Raw genomic sequence first — 26,549 nt, forward strand, 5'->3', positions numbered from 1 at the left:
ATGAACCACCGTCTCACCTCTGTTCTTCGGGAGAAAAACGAGACCACAGAAGAAGAAGAAGCGGTATGAGAAATTGTGAATAAAAATGTTGCGGGTACTGTAGACACCGTTTTGTATCCTGGAATCGGCTTCGAGGTAAACGGGTTTGACCCACCAGAGACCCAGAGCTGGTCCGTCTATCCTAGAGTCTTATGGCGCACCTGCGCACCCGTGGCTCGGGTATTGTACGCACATGCATGCATATTATTTGAACGAGTACGCACATAGATTAGGCTTATGCATACAGCGTGTAGAAATTATATTTGCGTACACGAGCCGGTGCAGCGAGTATACGGCCGTGCCTCTGTTATATATTATAAATTTTGCAATTCAACGCCTATGCGCGGTCGAACGCGTATGCGGCGCGCGGACAATTCGAAAAAAATTTCCTCCCCACCCCCGCCGCGCGCAACTCCCGCCCTCTCTACAGCCTCTACTGGAAAGTTTATCGTATAGCGACATTTTCCCAACCTACGCAACAAAGTTTCTCGTCCGATTTCACCGAGATGTTGAATACACACGCTTACGCGTACGCATAGTTACCGTATCACATGTATCTTCGATATCATATATGATAACGTAACTACGTATAGAGGAATAAGGAAAGGAGGCAATAAAAAGACGAACAGGAGGAAAGGAAGAGAGAACGAGATGGAAAGTGTATGTACGATGCGCGCAGGATGCGACAGATCTTGTACTATAAGAAAAGGCTAGAAGGACGTAGGTACGTGTAGAATACACATGTACGTACGAGCGTAGTGTAAGCGAAGTAAAAGGTGAAAAATAAAAAATCAATCGACGTTATCGAGGCACGATCGAGTTCGGTAGCGAACGAGAGGCGAACGGGAGCAGCGGGGGCGCCTCGCGGCTGGTCCCGCCTCTCCTAGCGAAAACTTAAAAATGCCGCCGCAGAGCGGCCCGAATCGATATCCGCCGGCCGGGTCACGTGACCCTGCGTCGCCGCGGCCCCGCCAATCCGGCCTCTGTCCGAGCCGTCCCTGGCCCCGCCCCCTTCCCCCTCCGCGGGGCTCTGATCCCACCGCCACCTGGCCGCGCGCCGCGCGCTGCGCTCGCCGCCAAGTTCGAACGCGGGGCTTGAACCGCAGTACGCGACTGGAAGCGCACTCGTTAACCTCGGCGCCATGTCGCTCACCCCAATCCACGACGAGTGACCTCGCAATCACTCGCATACTCGTAGAGAACGCGCGTTTCTATTCTCCGTAATACGTGTATTTTTCCTCTCCGTGTACCCGGCGTGCGTGAGTTCGCAGGCGTAGTTGCGCGGTCGCAATTCGATCGGTTCCGTCGCGTCCACCTGATGTATCACGACGTGTCGTGTAACCCGACGACGAGCGGTTAACGTAACGACGCGACCACGTCAAACTCGGTCCATCGTCGTCGGTGTGTCCTCGGTGTGTTTCGATAGGTGTGCGAAAGGATTTTTCTTCTCCCCACCCCACGATCGACGGAAGTGGTGTACCCTTGTGGTCTGTTTTTCACTGTGCAGGTTCGGTGACGGGGCTGGAAAGCGTGGGCCAGTAGTCGTAATAGTGCCGTGTGTCGGGTCCACGTCCGACTTATCTCCGTCCGTCGCTGCGGCACGCAAACGAGAACGACACCCGGATAGATATAGGCGTAGCAGTGATAATAATATATTCGTACAGTGCTGCCGGATGGTTTGAGTGTTGAAAGTGACCTCGCCGGATACCGGAAGTGAAGTCCCGCCTCTGAAATGGCTTGGTGAAGACAAATCTGCAGCTGATCGCTGAGCAGCTTGTCCGCCGAGACCGCGGTTATTATGCACGCGATAGACGATAACCGGCATCGTTGCCCCCTGCAGCATTGAAGAACGAAGATGGAAGAGGGTCAGCTGTTGCTGACCGAATTACCGGCTCTCCCGCCCCTGAGAGGCTCGACGGTATTGCACAGGCCTCAATACTATCCGCTCCACCAACCCCACCTCGCCCTCTCGACCCCTCACACTCAGACGATACAGCACACCCCCTCGAACCCACCCCACTACGGCAACGGGGCGACGAATCTTACGACCAACCACCAGGGAATACCGAGGCAGTTCCCTCCGATCCCGAGGGGAAACTCCGCGGCGAGTACCCACGTGTCCAGCCTCTATCCCGAGATCCTTGCCCTGATATTCAGCTACCTCGACGTCAGGGACAAGGGACGAGCGGCCCAAGTATGCGCGGCGTGGAGGGACGCCGCCTATCACAGGTCCGTATGGAGAGGCGTCGAGGCCAGGCTGCACTTGAGGAGGTCGTCGCCGGCACTCTTCGCCAGCCTCGTTCGCCGCGGGGTTAAGCGGGTCCAGGTCCTCTCCCTGAGGCGTTCCCTCCGCGACGTAGTCCAGGGGGTGCCGAACCTCGAGTCGCTCAACCTTTCCGGATGTTACAACGTGACGGACGTCGGTCTGGCTCACGCGTTGATCCAGGAACTGCCATCGCTCACGGAGCTCAATCTGTCCCTGTGCAAACAGGTGACCGACACGTCGTTGGGGAGGATCGCGCAGTACCTGAAGAATCTCGAGGTTCTCGAGCTCGGCGGGTGCTGCAACGTCACCAACACCGGACTCCTCCTGATCGCGTGGGGCCTCAAGAAACTCAAGAAACTCGACCTCCGGAGCTGCTGGCACGTTATGGACCAGGGCATCGCCCATCTGGCAGGTCTGAACCGCGACACAGCCGACGGCAACCTGGCCCTCGAACACCTCGGGCTCCAGGACTGCCAACGGCTCAGCGACGAGGCACTGAGGCACGTCTCCGTCGGCCTTACAACCCTCAAGTCCATCAACCTGTCCTTCTGCGTGTCCGTGACGGACTTGGGACTGAAACACCTCGCGAAGATGCCGAGCTTGAGGGAGCTGAACCTCAGGTCCTGCGACAACGTAACGGACATCGGCATGGCGTATCTGGCCGAGGGCAGTAGCAGAATCTCATCCCTCGACGTCTCGTTTTGCGACAAAATCGGGGACCAGGCTTTGGTTCATATTTCTCAGGGCCTTTTCAACCTCAGGTCCCTGTCCCTATCCGCGTGTCAAGTTAGCGACGAGGGAATCTGCAAGATTGCCAAAACCCTCCACGAACTTGAAACCCTTAACGTTGGCCAGTGCAGCAGGCTCACGGACAAAGGACTCACCACCATTGCCGAGAGCATGAAACATCTGAAATGCATCGATTTATACGGTTGTACGAGGATCACGAAAACCGGATTAGAAAGGATTATGGAATTGCCTCAGCTAAGTATATTAAACCTTGGACTATGGCATCTGCGGTGATGGCATTCCCAAATGAACACTAGTGTCTAAAAGGAACATTTCGCTTAAGGTTAACACACGTTCGTTGAAGGGTAAAACGAAAACGGAACGAACAAACAAGACAAAGAAAGGATACGAAGCACCTTCGACTTGCATCGTGATTATTATCAATTAATTATATTTTTTATTGTTATCAAAAACTATTACCTACCTGCTATCGTAACCATTATTGGACTGTTAGAAGCGCGTAACGGTCACATGTATACTAGTTTCCATTGAACCAACACCGGAATTTCTCGTTACGCATACACGATAGACGAAACGATGAAGAATAGTATAATATTAAATAGTTGCTCTGCAAACAAAGAAAGACAGAAACGGTGAATCACGGTACCTATCACTCTGTCATGACTCCTTATCGAGGCACCGCACACAATATCGCAAAGAGATACCGACGTTTTCTTCTGTTATTATAATCCAAGTACGCGCGTGTGTGTGTGTGTGTGTGTGCATATATATATATATATATATATATACACACACGTTTATATATAAAGAAAAATACCTCTTCACACTCACACGCTCCGCCGTGCAAGGAACAAGAACTCTCTCTACGTATTTTGCCTCGAATTTCAACGTGCAATGAGTGTCTGTCCCCCTCCCCCACTTTCTCTCTCTCTCTCTCTCTCTCTCGCTCCATCCGGATAGCTGCGAGTGAACGTATCATACCAACCATAGCTCTGAACAAACTTACGATATGCACCTACATAAGTGCACAGGCATATCCGTATACGTACATAGAAGGCATGACACACGCGAAAACATTGATGGTTGCGCGCCTACGTCCTCATCGTACATCTCCAACCACCCCAGTAATGTATAAATATGTATAGCTTGAACACTAGGTTCATCACGCATGAGTGTATATATACATATAATATATATATATATATATGCGTGTGTGTTTGCATGCATGCTCGCTCGCGCGCGCGCGGTTGTGTGCATTTGCGCCGAAGCTACATACGACGCGTAACCACATCTACGTGGAGAGAAATAGCTGCGTGCATGCATACGTGTACGCCGGCGATACGTAGGAGGAGGAACGATATTGTGAAATCGATTCGACTGTGTCGTACGTCCGTACGTACACTCCACCCACGCTTTAAGCAGTTTTGCCACGTTGGCATCGCGACCAAAACTCTCCGACATTCTCCTCTTGTTCCACCTTCGACACCAGTCAGCATCGCCATCGTCAATTGCAGCGAACCGTCGCCGCTCAAGGGTCGAGAAATAAAAATGTAATACATAGATCGAACTTAGTTTCCAGGGATTATTCGATATACCCGACAAGTCCGAGTTGATGCGGTAGGATAGTTAGACTCGTCAGCCTTTGGTTAACAGCAACAAGCTTACACTTGTTATGCCCAAAAGATTTACCGACACTTCGAGCCGTGGTTGAAGCATGGTTGAACGACTCTAACCATCTGCTAGACGTGCGTTTTCATGCTGATGTTCTTTCATACGCGATAACCCGACTTTGGACTCGTCTTGGTGTATTAAATCATGCGGGAGGGTTGTGACGTCATATAATACGCGGGCTTTTACGTTACGTTAAGGCTGCATTAGATACCCGTTGAAGATAACATCGTCGGTAAATACATTATCAAGTTAGGTATAATCTTAGAGCGATAAAGAATCGAGCGATATATGTCCGAAATTCAGATATTCAGCACCAAGTTAGCTACAAGAATAATTTCGAAACATTTTCTGGAACATGGCGGGTTTTTAAAATTTCACTATCGTGTCAACGAAGAAATGGAAACGGTGTTTGGTAGAGGGTAAACCGTAACGGATTAACGGTGCTGCCTTGCGGTGTGGACCATTGTATAATCTCAGATATCGAAAACAGCACAATACCCAAACCCTCGCACGCAAATGCATAGGGTTTTCTACCGCGTAGGATATGAACGCTTATCCGAGTGATACATATTCTCCGAAATTCCGCGTACCGGGAGTCTTTTTCAGAATTCAATATTTTCACCCAATTCCAGACCATAAGTCTTCCACCTAAGTATTTAAATTCAAACAACCAACATTTACGGTGCTGATCAATTTGATCAAAAAAAAAAAAAAAATAAAAATGCGTCTTCAAATATACCGAATTCTCTATCGTTATACAAGGAAACCATCCGAAAGTGTTTTGAAAATACTATCATGTCATTAACATACCCACGGGGTGCTCTCTACAGCACAATTGAAATTATCGCTGACAATTATGACAAAATATTGAAACTGCACGTGTTTTGAAGTTCTCATCAGCTGCCAGAGATGTGGAACTCTGACAAAAGTTGACGTACGCTTAAATAATTTGTTTTTGCTTCCGTAACGGTGAATTGACGACTTAAGGAAGATAGCAACGGATGCAATAGTGGTAAATAAAATAGTAAATCGACGAATTTATAGTTTACGAAAGATAAGTAATCGTGGATTTTGATCGCGTATTGCAGAGTCGCGGTGCCGGACGGACACACGTGCGTTCCTGTACCTCGTGTTTACATGCATACGTGTGTGCGTGAGTTCGTATGTGTGTATGTATATGTTTACATACGTACCCAGGCGTGAAGTAGAAACGAAGAAGGCAACGGCTCTTACCCATCGCGTCAATGCTACAGCAAGGTGTTAGGTACTGTTGCGTTAGCTGTACACACATGCATATATTTAATGCGCACGTCTCTATCACGTGTGTGCGTAGGGTACACGTGTCATTTCCGAATCGGCATTCGAGTACAACCAAGTTTTCGAATTAATATCAAGCTCGGCATGCCTGAAGTACGATTTGAATAAGGTTTATGGGTTCTTCCGTTTGTAGGAGGAGCGAGAGGAAAGGAAATAGGGAAGAAGGCTCAGAACTGAAACGGTTAGACAAGACCGAAAATGGGAAAATCGGGTTGACAAATGTCCGATAAAGCCACGTCCAGCCTTCCGCAGACTCATCTGAAGATGGTGCTTCAATATTTTCAAACACTTCTCATGCTCGTATTCTCGTATTTTCGTTATCCAATTGGGTCCATTCTTCCCTTGTATTATTTCCAAGCAAAAGAAAGAATGAAAAACGTATGTATCGCGGCTAAATTGAAAAAAATAAGGACAGTGAAAACTTTTCCGAGCGACTGTACTGGAAGCAGAGTATGTAGTATATATCTAAGGGACCCGTCGTCCCAAGTCGAGCCGAAGGGCACCGGGCCAAAGAAGGGCTTGCAACAGCCAGCCTCTGTTGGAAGTTCCGAGGAGAACCTGAATTTCAGCCGGGCTCGATACGCGTATAACGCGTAACATAGACACGCACGCACACCGACGGAATACGTGCCCGTCTACCTGGATACCCGCCAGCGCTTGGGCCCTAAAAACCCGAATCTTGGGGCCCCGCGCGTCTCTGCACGACGCGAATATAAAAATAAAACTGGAAATACAGGCTCGCCTTACTCCTTCGGAGAGGCAAAAATTCTTTTCCCATACGGGTAGATATCTATTCATTTAGTACGGTATTATTCTGACGGAATTAGACGTGGTTGTACGTACGGAAAAAAAACGTTTACGCATATTTTTCATGTTAGTGGCTTTGCGGAATAACCGGTAAAATATTTTTCCTCGAATCCACTAGCAATGACCGGTAACAATACACTGTCAAGGAAATTTAATTGACTCTTTCGTTCCAACTTATCTTTGGTCTTGGATTTTCTACATCCGCCCCTTTTATTCCTCCAATAACAAAGAAAAAAAAAAGATGTGTTCGATGAATGGGATAAACGGAATGAAAAAAAGTTGGAAAAACCTGAATTTCGAACCAATTTTTTAAATAACATTCAAGAGACGCGAACATTTGACTAAATATTGTTTCAATCGCCGTCGGTGTACGCAGGCGAAACCCTCGGACAATAATTGCCGATGAGGATTAATACAAGAAAAATTGCTCGAAGGTGGAAAGAGTGGATGAAGCCGATGACTACTTCACACGAGTGTCTGGATAATGATAATCGAAGGTTGCGCCTCGAAGAAATCAGCACCTGTGCGGTAATTTAACGTGTTATATTTCCGATCCGTTTTTCCCTGTCGCGATAATTTTTTTCTAATCGTTTCTACTTTCGGCCGATTTATGAGTTACACCTTTGTTTACCCATAACATCAACTGTCATAATACACAGACGGCGTCGAAACCTGGTCACTTACTTACCAGCTCCTTCCATGTTCATAAACATAAATCTTACTACAACGGAACACGCGTAATTCTCTCGCCTCCATTTTCGTGACGTATATAATCACGTACGTGAAGCAAAATCCCTCACTGTATCGGGACGCGACGCCATTGTACAAATGCTCAGGTTCTTGCGTTCTCCAAGTTTCTTCGTTATAAAAACTTTTCCCCGTGCCTATGGTCTCCGTTTTTCCGGAGGCGAAGCGTCCGCTCCAACAACTCCCGTTCTTTTTTTCTCTCTTTTCAGCTCTGACGCGCCGCCCTCGCCTCATTTTTTTTTTATTTTTCTACGAAATTCCACCAGGAATTTTACCAGATTGAAATTTTTCTATATACAATTCTCGACCATTCCCCCCGCGCAACAGAAGAGAATTCACTGGTATTGAATTAATTCGATACGCAAATTTGAGAAAAATAAACATTTTGGAATGAATCATTTCTATAAGAATTCTCCAAGTGATCCAAGTGAATTTTGAGATTTTGGACTTTCATTGAAGATAAAATCGTTATACAAAATCCATGCTTGCTATCATTTTGTTTGGCGGACGTGCCAAAGATGATCGTTCTTACGAAGTCTGAAGTTTCAATTTTGTATCATCAAATCAATTCTTCTGTAAATTATTTCAAATTTTTCGAGTGAAATTTCCTTAGCGGCGGTGACTATAGAACGTTGTGAACGTAATGTTTTGAAACACTCTGTTACGCACCGCGATACTACGAAACCCTCAAACGCCCCCCTATCATCGGTCATTCCTCTGTGCGAATCTTCGCGCCGCCCCTCCATTGTGCCCGAACGCAAAAACTGAGTAGGTCAAACCAAGATATTCCAAGCCTACCAACACGTGAATTTGAACGACCCTTTTTGCATTATAGTTTCAATTTTGAAAACATTTTGACGTTATCGATCAACGACCATATCCAGTCCATTCATTCACTCCTAAACCCTTGATCGCGCGGTAATATGAGACCACAGTTCACTCTCGACAATAACGAAAATTGTCTAGGAACAGGGATGAATAAAAATACCCGCATCCCCTCGCTTTCGATTTCGCACGATGAAGGAAAAAAAAAAACAAAATCAAAGAAAAAAAGTTAATAAAACGTAAAATACGAAGGGAAACGACAGGATGACAAAGAGAAAGGAAAGAAATAGTCAAATTAATAGCGTTGGTCAGGTTCACGTGACCTGGCGCCGCGGGGGTGGATGTGTAGCCTCGGCGAGGGTGCCCCGAGGTTAGGAGTAGGATGGGGGCGACGGGGTGACGGGGGGAACCCCGCATAACGAGGGAGTCACCCTCCGTAGGCTAGGTGCTATTGTAATCGATTGGAGACGGAGCGGAGGTAGGGTGCCGAGAAAGGGTGTGTTCCCTAGGCTCCCCTGGCGGTGGTCCCCTTCGCAGCCCCGTTACTCATTGTCTGGCCGCCCCATCCGCGGCGAATGCCCCAGACCATAGCCAGACCCTCGTAGACGATGCCTAGTGCCTGTATATGGGTGGATATTGCCGTGCGATCGTGGCCACGTTTCCGTACCGTCGGTGTATCGAAGAATTTTCCGCCGGATGTACCTTCGCCTACACGCGTTTCGTTCGATCCGTGGAAATTCCTCTTCACTAATTTTTAAACCGAACAACGCTGTAGTTGATTATTGCCTCCAGAATTTTGTCAATGTTGTTACGTTATCACTTTTTTTAATTATCACCACGTCAGGTTCAAGCGGTCATTTTTTATAGATTTGAAACTGCAGTTGTGCACGGCAATTCTTGCTGGAATGGTTATTTCGATTGCATACGCGTGGTGAGCAACTTTCCAGGCGATCCGTCGGTTTGAAATCTTTACTCAAATTGGGAAAATGAGCAATGGTCGGTAAAGGCACGCTGGAAGAGTGAATTAAACTACATACAAATAGATAGAAATTTTTAATTACGCTTAAGACTTACGACCCTACAGCATATCGTAGAGATCTGTACTGTCCGGAATATTTGGCGTGCAGACACGTTCTGTACGTGGTGCTGTTGTTGCTCTTTCAGGGAATAATAATAAAACCCTCGATAGGTATTTACGCTTTGAGTACAAGAAAATTTGAGGGTTAAAACTACATTTTCGTATTACGTCAGTAATTTTTCGTTACCTTTGAGCATGAACCAATTTTTTTTTTTTTTTTGATTTCAGTGTGCGACGGGTGTAGACAATAATACGAGATAAAGATTAATTATACTTTTAAAAGCAATCGGGGAAAATAACGCACTTCAAGTATCACAATTTAAATAATAGAAATACTTTAAGAAAATCTTCTTAAAACTTTCGTTCGCTTATTGTTCTCAGCCATCCGATACGAAAATTCTTGTGCCTGCTAATTGTATCAACGAAAGATTCCTGCGAAGATAACTCGGAGCTCCGACAAGCATTCCTCACAATAATAAATTCTTTGCACTGAAATGTGTTTTCTGGCAAAAAAAATCTTGCTATTACCATTGAAAGTAAAGTAGGTATGTGAACCGTGGGGTATGAACAAGTATAAAAAAATGTATACTTGAATTCAGATTTAATCAATTTTCTTGATTGAAAGGATGGAAAAAAAAACAAACAAACAAACAACACCAATACTTGTTTGTGATTTCGATTTACTCATCGTCGCGAAACGTGGGTGAAATTCGCTATATCTTTCGTTGGGATTTCGAGTACAGAGTATTATAAATACTGCAGCTGAAAATATATATATATATATATATATATATATCTTTGGAGATGAATTCGTGATAAATAGCGATAAGGAAATAAGATGAAGGAAGAGAGAAACTGCCCGTGGCCCAGATACCGAGGGGCTTTTTGGCTTTGGCAAGGGTGGCGTTGAGGGTGAGAGACAGGGGAGGTAAAAACTTTTGGATTTTATAACTTTACGACAGGGTGAAAACAGTTGAGTCACGAAGGGGTGCAGGCTATCGGCCGTCGGCACTCGAGGTGTACCACCCCCACCCTCGCCAAACTCGTGTAAACGGCTGCCTCTCCAACTATAATACCGGGCGTCGCAAAACTTTGACCCGAGGCGAGCAGGCCAGGTTCGTTGTTAGCGACGTTGCAGGGCCAGAACCTTTACCCGACAAACTTGGCCCGTTAAATATTTATTTCTCTTCTTTTTAGGGCAAACCCGGGCTCCACGTGTGGAGGAAGCGAGACTACCGCGTAAAAACCCGCCATCATAACTACGTAGATGTAGCTTTTCTGACTTGACGAAAAACAAAATTGACGAAATCGAGTAAAGGCCACGAAATGCGGCAAGACCTCGACGCGCTTCCTCCCATTTTGTTCATTGCTAACAATAAGAATAGACCGAAACAACCACGCGGGTTCAAATGGAATCTGGATTAGTTTTTCCTTTTCGGACACAATTGAGTCGGAAATTAAATCGAACGGTTTTTAGTCGTAATTGTAGTTGTTGCGGTTATGGATGAACCTGTAAGACAAATTCAACACAGTCACCGTCCGTGAGATCATCGTTTTTTAAAAGCTTTAAATTTTTTTATGTACCTCCTTTTTCTTCTCATCTTGGATAAAATTCCAGCGACTTTCCTCGAGCTGCGTCAAAATCATAATTTATGTATCCGGATTCGTTTTTGCGTTTAACGGTGGATGTAGAAAGGCAACTTTCTTGCTATTAGGAAACCTTGTTCTTGTATACTTGGTTTAATTTAACGTCCTCGTGTAATGGCCGAACTTATTGGCGCTGTAAATGCCCAACGTTTAAAAGAAAATACCATTACTTCCGAGACAGCTGTATTGACGAAAACTGACTACCAAACTGTTTTCTTCAACGGTACATCGCAGTATGCACTTAAGCCAGCAAACCGTACTAATGCCAATTGCCTGCATTCGTGTTTTTCCTCAAACATCGGACGTATCGTAAAGTAAACGTGAAAAATACTTCCGACATTGAAGTTAGTAACGTTATCGTAACGAAACATTGGAGGAAATAATTACTATTTTTACAATGATTTTGAAGGAACGAAGATTTGAAAATATAAGTTCATATGTTTTACATATGTTTTTCAGCAACGCTTTTTCCTCGGCATGAATCGTTACGATAACGTTACTAAACCTCAACAGGGTAAATATTTGGCTTTCGCAGGCAAGGCTTAAATTCGAGTCCTGCTCAACTGTGACGCGATAATTAGTTATCTATAGTCTATCGTTTGGAAGTACGACAACCCATTCGAAGATCTCGGTGGTAGTTGACAATGTTGAAGTTACTTCGAGCCGAGAGAAAACTATAAGCAATACATACGTGAAGCGTGAAACGAGTTGATTTAGCAAATTAAATTGCCAATTTTTAGGCACTCGTCAAGGGTGAAATCGTAGCCCAACTATTCCTACTGTCATTTTGTTAGGCGTGAAATATCGCTGAATAACTCACGGATGCTGAAAATGATCGTACAGCCGGAATTAAATCGCGAGTGTTTCAACGGCAGCGACGTCGAAATTTCTACCAGCGTTAATCGAATTCGCTCGTCGAATATTCTACAGATTCGTCGTTTTTCACAAATTAATTCAGTCAAGCCGTACTCGACTTACGCTACTTCACACTAAAAATCTCGGTCTAGGGAATTCAATTTTCGCGAATCTATCACATTACGCGGATGGGCACGATTCGCTCTGAAAGTCACACTACACGACCATTCTCGGTCGCGCGAAATTACCATCATTACAATTTTTCGAATTACTCGTAAACGGAAACGTGAAATCGATTTTTCGTCTCGCCCCGGTAAGCTTAAGACTAGCGAAGCCGCGTAAGATTGAGGCATTCGGTAAAATCAATTTATATAAATAAAACGTTACGTCGCGCAGCGTTAGTCCAAGGGTTCGGAATTCCTTCGGCCCTGATGTTTAAATTTTTTATCACTCGTACGGTCCAGCGAAACGAAAAGAGTGCCGAGCTTGATATTTATCGAACACTTACCTGTTAGATACACGCGTGTGTCTCCGATACGTAACAGCGGCAACGTGTAGGTAAGCGTTATACCTTTCTGCCGGTACATGTACACGCATGTGCGTACGACATACATCGGCATGGGCATACGCGTACACGTCCCGCTCGTCCAAAGTTCCACGCACGTGATACGCGGGCGAGCGAAGCAAGGCGAGCTTGTAGATTTATACACGTACCTATACGTACCTTGTGCATCCGTGTGTGAAATTTCGTCACGATACCTGCAGAGAGTTCGGGCGGCCATCATGGCTTTACCTGCTTGATAACTGCTATCTAACTTCTAAGAAGGCGACGGCGCCGCGCTCCCGCCTTCAGCTGCGGGTCCCGCATATCCGATCACTCGACTCTTACTTACGCTTCATCCGTTATGCGTTTTACGTATCACGGCCGATGCGGGACGCGATGCAGAGGAATAAGTAACAAGGCACCGGCACGAGGTGGACGTCTGATACAGCCATGCGCGGTTCGCTCTATGCGATAGTCGACAAAATTTTATACGCATTATGCCGCAATATATACAATTCGTTACGAGTCACGCGGTGAATCCGCAACAGCTCTCTTTCGGGCCTTCTGTGTTAGCACAAACGATATTGCGCATCTTCGAAAAAGTTACAAGTAAGGCAGGTATGCAACATACCTGGTAATTATCGTCTTGAGGTGGAGTATGTGAGAAACAACGAGTCCGTAACGCGTAGCCTGCGCACGTTGCAGTGGCTTGGCAGTGCTGACGGAGTGCCTACATTAGGTGTGTTATTATCAAAATTATCATCGGGACCGGATGCTGCGCGAGCGAGCCGACATCTCCGGATGCATCTTGTTAGGCAGAAGTAGGATTTAAGCGCCGTTTTACTGCCGCCTGGATCGGGCAGCAACGACCAAGCCCAAGTATTACAGACCTCGCCCTCCGACGCGTGTGTAACGCGGGTCTTTGTTCGTCGGGAAAAAGTCATTACATACAAATGGATGTGTTCGTTTGTTGTGTAAGCGCATGACACGACCTTACAACCCAACGAGGTTGAAATAACCTAGTTTGGCAGAGCTTGATTCCTAAATTTCTATCGTAAACCAACAATTTTCATTTTAACTGCTGTCGAAAAAAAAAAGAAAAAACAAACAAGTAGGTAGGTAGCCTCGGGCTACCGTATCAAAAATGTTGAAATAATTGTGATTATCCGCAGTCTCGTAGACATAAATTACAGAAATGGTCATCGTAGAATTAGTCTTGAGAAGTATAAACCGGTATCCGGTTCGCCATTTCATTTTTCATACAAATATTCAATCGCCTGTTACTGCGAAAGAATGTGAGCGGTTTTCGCCTGTTCGTAGAACTTCTCTCCCTTTCTCTTGAATCTAAGAATTTCTCTATATTTCCGGCATACGATACACCTTGAGGAAATGATGGAAGTTGGGAGGCTGATGGATTGACCGCACATGCGCAAAATAATTGATCTCTATTGATCGATGAGATCGTGCCCTGCGGTATTTTCGAAACCAGACGCATGAGCTGTCAAACCCTTACGCGTCAAGTGGTGAGTTGAGGTTACGTTGTTACGATACCTCGTAATGCAACAATCAGTCAATCGACAATAAATAATTGACACACATACCTGAATTACCGAATCATTTATTTGAGATCTGCTTAAATAAAAAAAAAAAAGCACTCGCCTTGCGTAACGTCCATACGTCGCGTTTGGCGGCTGAAACTTGGGGTGGCCAGCCGGCATTAGAATATGTCAGTCACTCATCCTGCTAATTTTCACAATACTTCCTCTCGGTATATACAGATGAAAGGATACGGGGCTAGGATGCTAATCAAATTTGCAACGCGTAATCGTGGGTCAACATATACACATGGTATATTTGCATACACTGTGGAAATAGACGTCATTGACAGTGGTGATGAGACTGGTCCGTATAGAGGAAGTATAGTGCCGTGGTACCGTCACCTGTCTTACACAGTAAGTTCCCCCTCCCTCCTCAAACGAAGCAACGTAATAGTACATATACAAATGCATATACATACACAATTAACATGAAAAGACGTAAAGTGAGTTATTACTTATTATTATCATTATTGTCATTATTAATTATTGAATAAGTTGAGTAAATGTACCTCCTCAAAATTAACGATATCGTTATAGTTTTGTATCATAGCGGGGCGCAGCGTCCCTGCAATTATACGATTATAATTATGATGATGATTATGTACATATTATATACATATATATACATATACATATTGTATAACGTCGAAATATCACAATGTGTAAAAACTTTTTTTCAAGTTTCTGTTTGTAAATATATTGTTTAGTTAGTTTCCGATATTACAATTATTATCGTTACAAATATTATTACGACCATTATTATTATGGTTCTAGTTGACCGTATCTAGGGAAAATAGTGTAACGACGATAAATTTATTCTTTTTCCCCTGTTTTTGTTTTGTTTTTTTTTTTCGATTCTTTCTTTCTTTTTTATCTATTGGAATTCGTCAGGAAATATGCACGATAGTGACATTAATTCGTCCGTAATATCAGAGCAGCAATATTATACTTTCCAATTATGATGTTGATCTACCTTGCGTTTTGTTATCTGTCGATAAAAGTGTTTTTCATACGTAGGTAATTTTATAATTTCCGACTGCCAGGCAGTAACAATATTCTTGAATGAATTTTCAAAAAAACAGAATTTATTTATATATCACATTATACGATTTGCGTGATTAATAGATTATTATCGGATCCTTTTTCATTTCAACGAGTTAATTCAACGCTGAGCTTGATTTTACATGCATATGTACGATTTGATCAACGAACAAGTTCGACATACCCTTGTCTAGCTGTGTAACATACATAATATCGATGCATATACGACTTGTATGTAAGAAAAAAATATACCAACAAGACACGGGAAAACGTATGATATCAAACACCTAATTGACTTACTATACACCTACCAATTAAGCGCATGTACTCGCTAAAATATACATATATACATATATATATACGCATACATGTATATATGTATATATGTATGCGTGTGTATATATACATATATTATACATATAACTACCGCCGCCTGAATAAAATTGAAATTAAAACATAGCAACTTGAATAAAAATTGAAAAAAAAGAAAAATATATTCAGTCAACAAACATTCGTTGCAACGCGACGCGCACCGAAATCATATTGTAGTTAGATTACTTTGATTGTTCATTGTTGTAGATTTTTTATAAAGAGGAGTTGAAAAAAAAAGGACGAGAATAAGGAGTGTGAAGTGAAGAGAAATAAGAAAATAAAGTGAAACGAAATTCTGGAACGGAGTGCTTTTCATTTTTTAGCGAGTCGAATTCGAGCCATGGACGTGCGGCGGAAGGAAAGGCGAAAAGAAAGTAGGATCCAAGCCGTGAACCTTGCAAAAAGTGTGCGCGTTGTCGTTTCTACCACGTCCCTTCTTGCCCGGCGCACGTCCTTAGAATATTAAGTCGGACCTACGCAAGCAGAGGATTTATTCGAAATAATAGGTGAAAAAAAAACTCACAATCAAATGCGAATTCGCGCAGTAAGTATAAAAAGGAATGCCAGAAGATATTTTTAAAAGACTTCGCTCTGCACCTTCTTTGCTTCATTGCAGGACGATATTATTTTTTTCTTTGCGCTAAATTGTAACGTGTAAGAAAGAACTTGCTGAAAAGACGCTTGCCTTTTGCAGAAATATCTTCTTCATCTTCCAAGCTTTCTCCCAATCGTTTTTACTTTTATAATTTTTCTTTTTTCTTTTTTTCGTTTGTCCAAGTTTCAATTCGTCCCGAATTATTTGACTAACCTGCGTTATTGAGTTCGTATCCTACGACAGCTTTCTTCGTTATCCTCTTCCCGGTTACAGGCGTTAATTACCATAATACTTTCTGCCACCAGAATTCCATGTAATTTGTGCTTTATTGTGTTTTTTTCTAAAGAATTATTCGCTAAAGTACCTTACGTTATCCGAAAAAATTGAGCCAATATCTAGTATGTGTAGACAGCAAACGTTGCGTATACGTATAACGAGGCATAAGTTATAAATTGAAGAAAAACGAAAATAAAAGAGAATGCCAAATGTTAGCCTTAAGTAAAAATGACCTAAAATTTTCTCTGTTAAAAATTGTTCAAGGGATTTTCTATCAACTGTTCAATTCTCCGTAACTGCATACGACATTTATACAATTCTTCACGAACGATCACGCATAACGTTTACTTTTTCACACAACCGCGATTTGTAATGTATCGTTAGAATTGTAAGAAAATATAAAAACAATTCCGTACCATCGCAATCGAATCTTTGTACTTTGAGGCTTGGTTATAAAACATAATTTTAATATCTTTACTTTTTGTTGGATCTGTACGAAGCGCAATTTGTGCTGCAGAAATTTCTTGATTTCCGATTCCAATATTGATTCTTACTCATCAATATTGATTCACATTGATTAAGAGATCGTTCGCGAGTGATTTTAGATGTCGAATGAATCTATGATAATCATCATAATAGGAATAAGTATAATTAAGCGTAAAGAATATTGTACAACGCTACGGTATATGATATAGAACAATAGTTAGCACTAATATATTATACCTGGAAACATTTACCTTACTGCCGCCCTACAACTTACCCACATACCTGTCGTAATTAGCCGAATAACTGTGCAACTCTAAACACTTTAATCATACCTATTATATTCACGACCCTAGCTCTATCGTACAGAGCACAGAATATCCGAGTACACTTATTAATTAAACGTAACTGATTGAAAGAAAAAAGAATGATGAAAATTGATACCATTTATAACAAAAAAGAAAAAAGATAAAATAAAAAAAAAAAAAAAATACGCTTCTCGTATACGTCTTACACTTTTGTGAATATATTATTTATAGGACTTGTATGTATGTTATGCATATAAAATTTCTCCTTGAAAATTTTGAGATTACGAATGGTAATGTAAAAACTATACCTAGGCCTTATAGGTGAATAATAATCACGCAATCTGCAACGCTCTGATCATATTCCGTGCAAGCGATAGGTTAAGTGTAATTTACGTAACTTGATGGATTTTTTAATACCAAATTTCTTTCCCGTTTGATCGTTGATCGCCTCTCTTCCCCTTATTTGCCATATTTCTATCGAAAAAAAAAGATTTACATTAGATATGCAAAAACGTAGAGCCTGCACGGAATGATCAAGTGCATCGTTTGATTTAAGAATGGGGAATATCTCTGTTACCTGTTGTTACGTAACGTAAGAGAATTCGACCTGCTGATCACTCCGTTCTCGTCGCATTGTAATACTAATTTTAAAAAATATTGTAAATACTCAAGAACCGATAACATTATAAATATAGGAAAATGATATGTTTACGGAACACGCAATATTAAAACAATGAATTGAAACGAAGAAGAAGAAGAAGAAGAAGAAGAAGAAGAAGAAGAAGAAAAAATGAGTTGTAAATATAAACGGAAGATGTTTGTTAAATATAGAATATGTTACGTTTTTTAAACAACCCCGCCTTATGTTATTTTTTCCATCCCTCATTGCACCCGTTGATTTCATTTTTCCATTGCCCACTCGCACTCACAATTCCCAACATCATTTGTACGTCGAGTGAAAATAAATGTTCTCGCAAACATAGCAAAAAACAGGTAGAAAAGTAAAATAGTAAGGAAAATTCTGCAATATTGTTGCAAAACATCGCACAACAGACGAGCTTACGTACAAGTTCCAAGTTCTATGGCGGCAGCAGAATCGTTCGTTTGTCGACATTGGATGTTATTTCACACGCGGCCGTCGAGGGTTCAACGGAAACTGGTAATTCTTCGTCGCCTCTATTTTTCGCTCTCACCTGATTTTTTCAACAATTTTTATTTTCTCTCCCCATCTCTTCCTTGCCAGTACCTTTACTCGGCGGAGTAAAGAGAAATCTTTCTTCTTCTCGCTCTTCATTTTCATTGCGCCTTTTCACCCGGTGTACCGGCGTTCTGGCTTAAGGCCATAGCAAAGAACTACGAGGCAACTCGACTCGCGTATTCAAGTCGCTTCTTCGTATAACCTACGCGCATCGCCTTTCCTTTCCTTTCCTTTCTCGTATCTCACGCTCGGCAAGATATCTTCAAACGACCTTCTTCAAATGATTAATTTTTTTCCAATACCCCGTTTAAGGAGAACTATACAAATCTTTTCATTCCAAGGACCTCTCGTTCTGTTTGATAGTGGGGAAAAAAGTGCTGGCTATGGGAAGACAGATAATGGCCCCCTTCGATTTCGCCGAACTTTTGCAGAGTGATTCTACACTAAAAATCATTTGACACGCGCTTCGAATTACTCTACCAAAGTTCTATAGTTTTCAAAATATTTACTTTTCAAGTTTCAAGCGCTCCTTAAGTTGGATAGTTTTTTCACCATTGAACGTGTATGTGGACGCGTATACACTGTATGTGCGTGCTAGAAAAACTTATGCACCATTATTACAGGATGGTGAAAAACCAAACACAAAATTTACAGGTATTTATAATATTTTTCATTGCACATGTGAGTACGATTCTGCCTTAAATTGTACAATATTGGAGAAATATAGTTCCGTTAATGTTCTTCTTGATAATATTCTGTTGAAATTTAAACAGGTCTTTTGTATACTTACCTGGAAGGTCGATCAGATCCCCTTTACCTGCGTTTCTATGTATAGTGCTTCACCACTGTGGTGGGGCTATACCGAAGGTCATTTTTGGCACACAGCTGTTCACGAGGTTATTTCAGTTTCAAACTTTAAACTGTACGGAACGTATTATGGAATCTACTGCAAAATTTCTTGGTGAAAATGTCGCGATACCGGGTCAATCCGGTTCTGTTTCTTTTGTTAATTACAATGTGGTGGAAGCGATACCGATTGTTGAAGACCAGAGCCAAGATGAACCTCGGGAGTTGACAGATTACCTCATAACACCGTGTTAAAAATATTGTCTGTCGCGTGAGAGTAAAATCATTTCAAATACAGTTTCTGATGGGATTTACGGAAGAAGAGGAATTGTATAAGCCCAACGAAATTATTGGAGAGCAAATTATGGATTTGGAGGAGAATCGTCAAACCAGGGGCAAATTTTCGAGTCCAACAAGCGTACCAGAAGAGTACACGGAGTGATGTTCCATTCGAAACAAAAGTGCGTTTCTACTGCATTTCTTCTTCATACTTTTTAGAATATTTCACAATATGCGCTATATTATATTTTTCTTTTCTATTATTTTGTGAAGTATGAATTTAAAAAGTGAGTTACTTGTCTGTCATAGGTCAGAGTTGTAAAGCTGACAGAGCTGCATCCAGGTCGGTCCTTGAAATCAATTGCGCACTTGGCGACACGGAAACTGAAAAATCGAAGACAACTGCGAAAGTGGAAAATGCCGGTGGCGTCTGGCGAGAATGAGCTCGATAAATTAAAGATGATCGATGCGTGGGTGCTTGATCGTTTCACGGAGGCACGAAATTCTTTGAATAGAGTCACGACAAGACTGTCTCGGCAAATGGGTTATGGCTGCGTGGTTTCAACATAATACTAATCCCACATTCGTTAAGTTAGCACAGCCACTTACAAATATCGAAATGGAGTCTTTTGGATAATTGGCCGTGAAAAAATGCATTTCTTAAAAATTTTTCTATCATGGCACGTGCGATACCAATTTATGACACACTAATGCGAACTGCTTGTTCGTATCCTTTTCACAGACCAGAGTTTAGAATGAATGGATAACTTTAGATACTTGTTGTTAATTACTGTATATGATTGAAAATGCAATGTTCTTGTATTAAAAAGTCGGATATTTTTCGTAAAGCAAATTTTAAAATGATTATATCCTGCATGTCGCAATTTCCCTCATATCCGTACATTACAAATTGCAACTCATACAATGTCTTGGTACCTTTGACTTATTACGACAGACTTTACTTCAAACTGAACTTGTGAATCTTTTATGACCTTGTTCGCATCTTTTTGAATAATCACGATTTATTTATCATCATCACGAGATTAAGATTGTATATATTACGAGGCTCTCAATATATATATATGTAAAAATAACACACTTTGATGCAAAAATGTATTCGTAGGTGAGAAATTGTAGAATAATTTTACATTTTAAAAGAATTACGTTTTCCGTGCCAAAAACTTCACAATAAGTGTGCAAGTTTCTCTGATATAACTTCATGACATGGAAATTGTTACTAGGGATTTACCGCTAATTGGCCGCTGGTGATCAATTGTAGTCTTAATTCAGTTGGAATCCAAATTTATGAAAAAATTTTAGAGTTGGGCCTTCTTCACGCCGATGTAGCATAATCACACAAAAAATAACTATTAAGGGTTGATCGTAGAGACTTGTAAAAAGTAGCGAAATTCTCGACTAATTAGCGCTAATGACCCATGGAATTTCACTGCAGCCGGGATGTGAATTTAAAAAAGAAAACAACCGACGGCAGTGCTGACTTCTCTTGAGACCAGCACAACCATCTGCAAATTCTGCACGGAGGACTGATCGTGGAAAATTGTCAAAGGCACCATAGTTTGTCACTTATTAGCCGCTAGTGAGCCATGGACTTTTGAAATTTGTCCGGACCTGAATATTACAAAAAAAAAAAAAAACCGCTGCCAGTACCGACTTCTTTCAAACACAGCGCAACCGTCTGTAAATTCCGCATGGGGAATTGATTGTAAGAAATTGGCTGGTGTAATAGTGAAGTATTCCTAAGAGCCAGTTCAATTCCCATGCGGTGTTGAGTTTTCTACTAAAAGATGTTAAACGCAAGTATCTCGAAGACTACAGAGTTGTGGGAGGGTAAGCCGAAAGACGTATCAAGTCATGTTAGTATAGAATAACCCAGCGAAAGCTCGGGCTAATCGAAGGTGGCCATCACCTACCTTCCCCTTGTGAGACTTTCCAATGAAATATATACACCCGTTGGACCCAGACACACTGTCGAATTCATTCTGTCACCCATCTACTCTCAAAGGTCCCAGTCTCCGCTGATCTCGACATTGAAAAGGACAATAGTCCCAGTTCCTAGGTCCCGCATAACGTTCCCCTTCCGCCACGGGCTCTGATTTCGTTTTACAGAATTACGGTTCGCAGAACCACACGCACACCTGCGAATTCGAAAATGTAAAAAAAAAACTGCTGGGAAAATTTGTGACCTGGCACGAGGGTGAAAAATTTTGAATGAAACCGGAGGCGTCTCGTCGTTTGATAAAATTTTCATGGAACGACCGTAGATCTAGGCAGCATTGTGACGAACAGGTAAGTATTCGCTTCTATCCTGCAGCACACACCGAAGTTTCGTATAGGTATAGAGCACAAGGTAACCAAGGAATTCATACCCTGCAGCACCTATGGCACCACGGCTTGTGCGTAGTCACCGATATGTACATTGTACACGCACAAACACTCACGCACGTTAAATTTATAATATACGTGTACACCTGTGCAAGGTACGAAGCTTCCCCGAAGCTTCTGCATCCCTGCACGCTGGGTACACGGATTATTCTCAGCGGGCATTGTCCTCCACCCGGGGCCACAAAGGACCTCCCGATCCTGAGACGCGACACGGGGTGATTCGTAGCTGCGTGCGGGGCTGCCATGCGAACTCCGTTCGCAAACAGGTAGGACACCTTCTCTCATTTCACGCCGCGTTTACCTGGCTGAAGCAAGAATCGAGACTGACCCCGGGCGCGTCCCTCATTCAGACGGGCATGTTATTTATTTTCTTTCGATGCCCGGGAATTCGGAAAATTTTTACTCTCGTGGGACGGTGTCCAAAATTAATGGTCAGAAGTCTTGAATCTTCCAAGAAGTTTGCTTTGGAAAAGGAGACGGTTTAATCTCACAATTTTAAGAGGATGAAAATAGGCTATTCATACGTCTATGATCACGGATGTCACGAGTAACGCATTCTACTCTATAAAATCGTGGAAGACATTCTTGGTACTGATCCTGAACTAAAGCGTATAAATACCACCTCGCACCGAAACGACTCTGAACATTCCAAGGCAGTCCATCCAAGCATACAGTACAGAAGGTCAGCGGTTTTTAAGAATTCAAATCTCCGTTCTGTGAGAGAGGTCAACCAGATTAAATTCTAGAGGAAGATCAACGGAAGAATCGAGATTCGTCTCGTTCTATCCGTGATACGGGAATCATGTCTTTTCCGATAAATTGTGCGACCTCCCGGGATCCGTAGACCCAGAAATGTTCGCAATGCCGTTTTGATGCCAACCGGCAATATCCATAAATCAACTTCACGATAAAATAAATGTAATATGTACTTTACCAAAAGTCATCTAGGCCGGTGCCTCCATATGCAAATGCAGCCACCATTCCTTTCGCCGTGAGAAGGAAAACTTGAAACTACGAGCTTTAAATCATTCCCAATGGATTTTATCAACCTCGGCCACGATTGTTACACTCCAAAATCGATTTCTCAACTTGTTCCGATCGAGCAAGTTCGAATTTACGTTGGAACACAATCATTTCTCGCATCATCTCGTCGGTACATCTTAAGTCTCCGGGCACTTAAAGTACTCTAAACCCTTGTAGGTGAGGTGAACATCAGCAATGTATACTTATTCGTAAGCTTACAGCCCAATGACTGCATAGGGCAGTAAACTCCGGTTAACGGCACAGCAATTAAAGATTTTTATTAAATATATTTACAGAATCCGATGGAGACGAAGAGCGCGCAGAGCGACACAGACCCATTGGAACGGTTAAATTGTATCGTACAAAAGGCTTCAGGCACTTTTATTGACCAGACTAGCGATCGTAAAGTTGCCTGCAAACAGGCATATATTCACATGTACATAGGAATATAGACGTACTGCAATTATATTATTGTATGGGATCAGTTTAAGGGTGGCTTGTTAAAGGCCCAGGTCTTCCTGCAACCTTAAGGTTCGTACCGTCGTTTTCTTGCTGAACCTTTGTTAAATTTCAATTGTCGGTAACAAGGCTAAAAATAATGATATCCACGAAAGTATGGAAGTACCAATGTACGCTGCTGACAATGCCCTACCCAGTAAATAACCCCACGCTTATCCATCCAATCTCGCCAATCAGCTATGCATAAAAACTCGACTTGGGACGCAGATGTCCTTCGGAGAAGAGCTGCGAAATGGTAAAAATAGTAAAAAGATATATAAATACCTATAACTGGGGGTGCACGTTAACCAGGATTGTTTATTCCCTCGTGTTCCGAGAGAAAACACCATTTCGATTTTACGAAATTTGAGATCATTATATTTCTTCATCGAGACGTAAAAATTTCTGCATCCATATAGTTCTTGAGATACGATATACCGGAGTACTTTCTCGTCTGTAACGTCGTGTAGCAGTTGGTAGATTACATTAGCTTTAAGCCCTCCGTACTTCTCCCTCCCGCCGTCCCGATGTCTGTCTCGTTCGTTTTCTGTCATCCTTTTCCTCCCCCTCTTCCCTGATATCTCTCTTTCGCTCTCTCCTACTGCTAGCTGTACTCTACACATAACGGCTATCGGGCAGCTGGTTGTTTTTGGCGTGGTGGCTCAGCGTTCCGTGCTAGCGGCTAAAACGATACCATCTCACTCCTGCACCAGCCAGCCAGAGCTCCTAGCCTAGCACGAGTCACCACGCATAATACTCACGATTGTGTGCGCAGGCCTCGGAGGCTTTGGTATAGAGGTATGTACGTATGCAACGTCCATGCACGTGAAGAGCAGGTCTGAGTCCGTAAGAATACGGTAACATCTTCCCGTTTGAATCTCTCCAGTATTGGAAATTGTGGTGTGATTAACATCGGCACGCAGGTAGTCAGAAATCATTTACAAGCTGATGGACCCGTTGGGAATGCCAAGGAATGGTCTGGAGCTTGAACTGCAAAGAATCAGACCAACCCTCGGGTGAGATTGGCATGGGACAGATAAAATTAAGATTAAGAGAAATAACAACACCAATGCGCAAACCTTAAGATTCTGGTGAAACTGGGTGTGAGATTGCGTACTTGTCATTTGCATAGTCGAATCCAGAAACAAATACGTTGGGTGTGTCCGAGAATGGAGATAATTTTTTAGTGACTCTATTCGGACCGAAACGTTACGTGTAAAACAACTTCCGCCCCTTACCACACAACGGTCAGATTTAGTGGATAACGTGAGCGGTTTTTATTATGCATCTTGAATTATCAGATTATCAGTTCATCGCTTGGGATACTGACATCCGCCTGGTAATTCTTACAATTATCACAAAAATTTTTATGTAGAGAGCATGTACATTCAATGATCGATTTACGGAGTATAGAATCAAATTTAATTTACTAGTAGTTCCTCGCGTGAGATTAAATTAGAGTACCTACCAGTATGAGGTAACTCGTACGAATGAGGGTAATACTGATTACAGTCAGGCTGCAATTAAATCCTGAAAAAATTCGATTTCGCAATCTTGTGTGAGACAAACTTCTTCCAACAGAGCCACTCATAGTTGCCATGTAGTGACCTTAATACCAACGATTCCTGAAATGTGTAAAAATTTTGCAAAAAAATACAACGGGCTTAGCCTTAGTTTTTGATCGCGATATCTCATAGATGACAAGAACTTTTTGTCTCAGAATCGATTCGTAAGAAGCTCCACTGACTACTTCGACCTTTGTGAAGTCAAAAAACATAGTAAGATCATTGTGGGATATCTAGCTTCAAAAATGTGACGTGATTTTTCGAAAAATGATATTAGGGTTCTTTTTATTTTTCTAGTCATATCCCGCAATCTTCGTGCTTTGGTCTCGGGATATACCGCAGTTTACTCTTCGGAATATTTAATTGAGAAACCGATATCTAATGGCATCATCTGTTGAGAACCTTACTCTTATTCCTATCCTATGCCAGTGTGTATGCAAAACATCAGTGTATGTATCTAATTTTATTCTGTTCTCATTACCGTGGTGTATCAATAAGCCACAGTTGAAATGTAAAATATTTGCCTTTCGTGTCGATGTATCGCTCTTTCGCCATGTCCACTGTCGTAATCTATTACTTTCATGTTTACCTTTTTCCTCTTTCACACTTGTCGTTTATCGCCATATTCGCAACCACCGACACTATAAGCTCAACGAAACATAGCACGTTATCTTGAAAGATAATTAATCTTTTCTGTGACCTCATATCGCATTGATCTCCGCCATCACTTCCTCAAACGCACAGGATTAAAACGTATCTCTACGAACCACCTGCAACGGATAGTGATTCCTACAACTTGGACTTGACGCATCGTGCGACTTGTTTGTTTCCATTGTGCAATTGGACACGACAATCTTCATCCAATTCATTGGTGTCACAACTGATTTTAACGTATCGTAAAATATCTTGTTATCGTTCATCTGACAAATCAAATTGGGCAATTGAAACTGTGAGTGGTGGGAGAACACGAGTTTTTTGAATTCCCTAAAGTATGAAATCACCTAGTTACGACGCGCCGTACAATCGCCAATCAAATCAAGATCAGTGTGTCTACGTATAGTTATCGGAGGTCACCAGTGTGACTGCAGGCGAGTATAAGTACAGATGCTACAAAATCGCGGGGTTCATCGATGCCGATGCATCTCGCGCGTGGACGCGCGTGTGTCGGCGATCTTCCGAACAGTGGCACCCGGCGTAATGAAGCACGAACTCTCCTCCTCTCCTTGGGATACTCCCGGTACCGTGCTATTACTGGGATGATAATGGCAGGACATCTCTCTGCGAGCTTCTTCAGTAGCCAGGGGAGAATCGTGGTAGCTCTGGTTCACTCCAATACTTGCTCTGTCCTTCTCTCCCTTGTTGCAGATTCTCTCGTTCGTCGAACGTCCCTCAAACATGCCGCTTCCACCACTTCGAGAGGACACACATGTTTCAGTACCTCTTTGGATGATATTGCATTCCTGCCGAAGCCACAAGGCAATGGAACGAAAAATATTATGAAAGCACCTTATTGTATCC

At 42.6% G+C, this 26,549-nt stretch overlaps 1 protein-coding gene across 1 annotated transcript; it reads left to right on the top strand.

Annotated features, from left to right (window-relative positions):
* Positions 1-1,168: 1,168 nt before the first annotated feature.
* Positions 1,169-17,384, top strand: LOC124297853 (F-box/LRR-repeat protein 14). The gene has a single exon (XM_046749203.1). The coding sequence runs from the start codon at positions 1,895-1,897 to the stop codon at positions 3,326-3,328; it is 1,434 nt and encodes a 477-aa protein (XP_046605159.1). The 5' UTR covers positions 1,169-1,894; the 3' UTR covers positions 3,329-17,384.
* Positions 17,385-26,549: the final 9,165 nt, after the last annotated feature.

The sequence above is a fragment of the Neodiprion virginianus genome, chromosome 1 (genome assembly GCF_021901495.1).
Source record: "Neodiprion virginianus isolate iyNeoVirg1 chromosome 1, iyNeoVirg1.1, whole genome shotgun sequence".
NCBI lineage: Eukaryota > Metazoa > Arthropoda > Insecta > Hymenoptera > Diprionidae > Neodiprion > Neodiprion virginianus.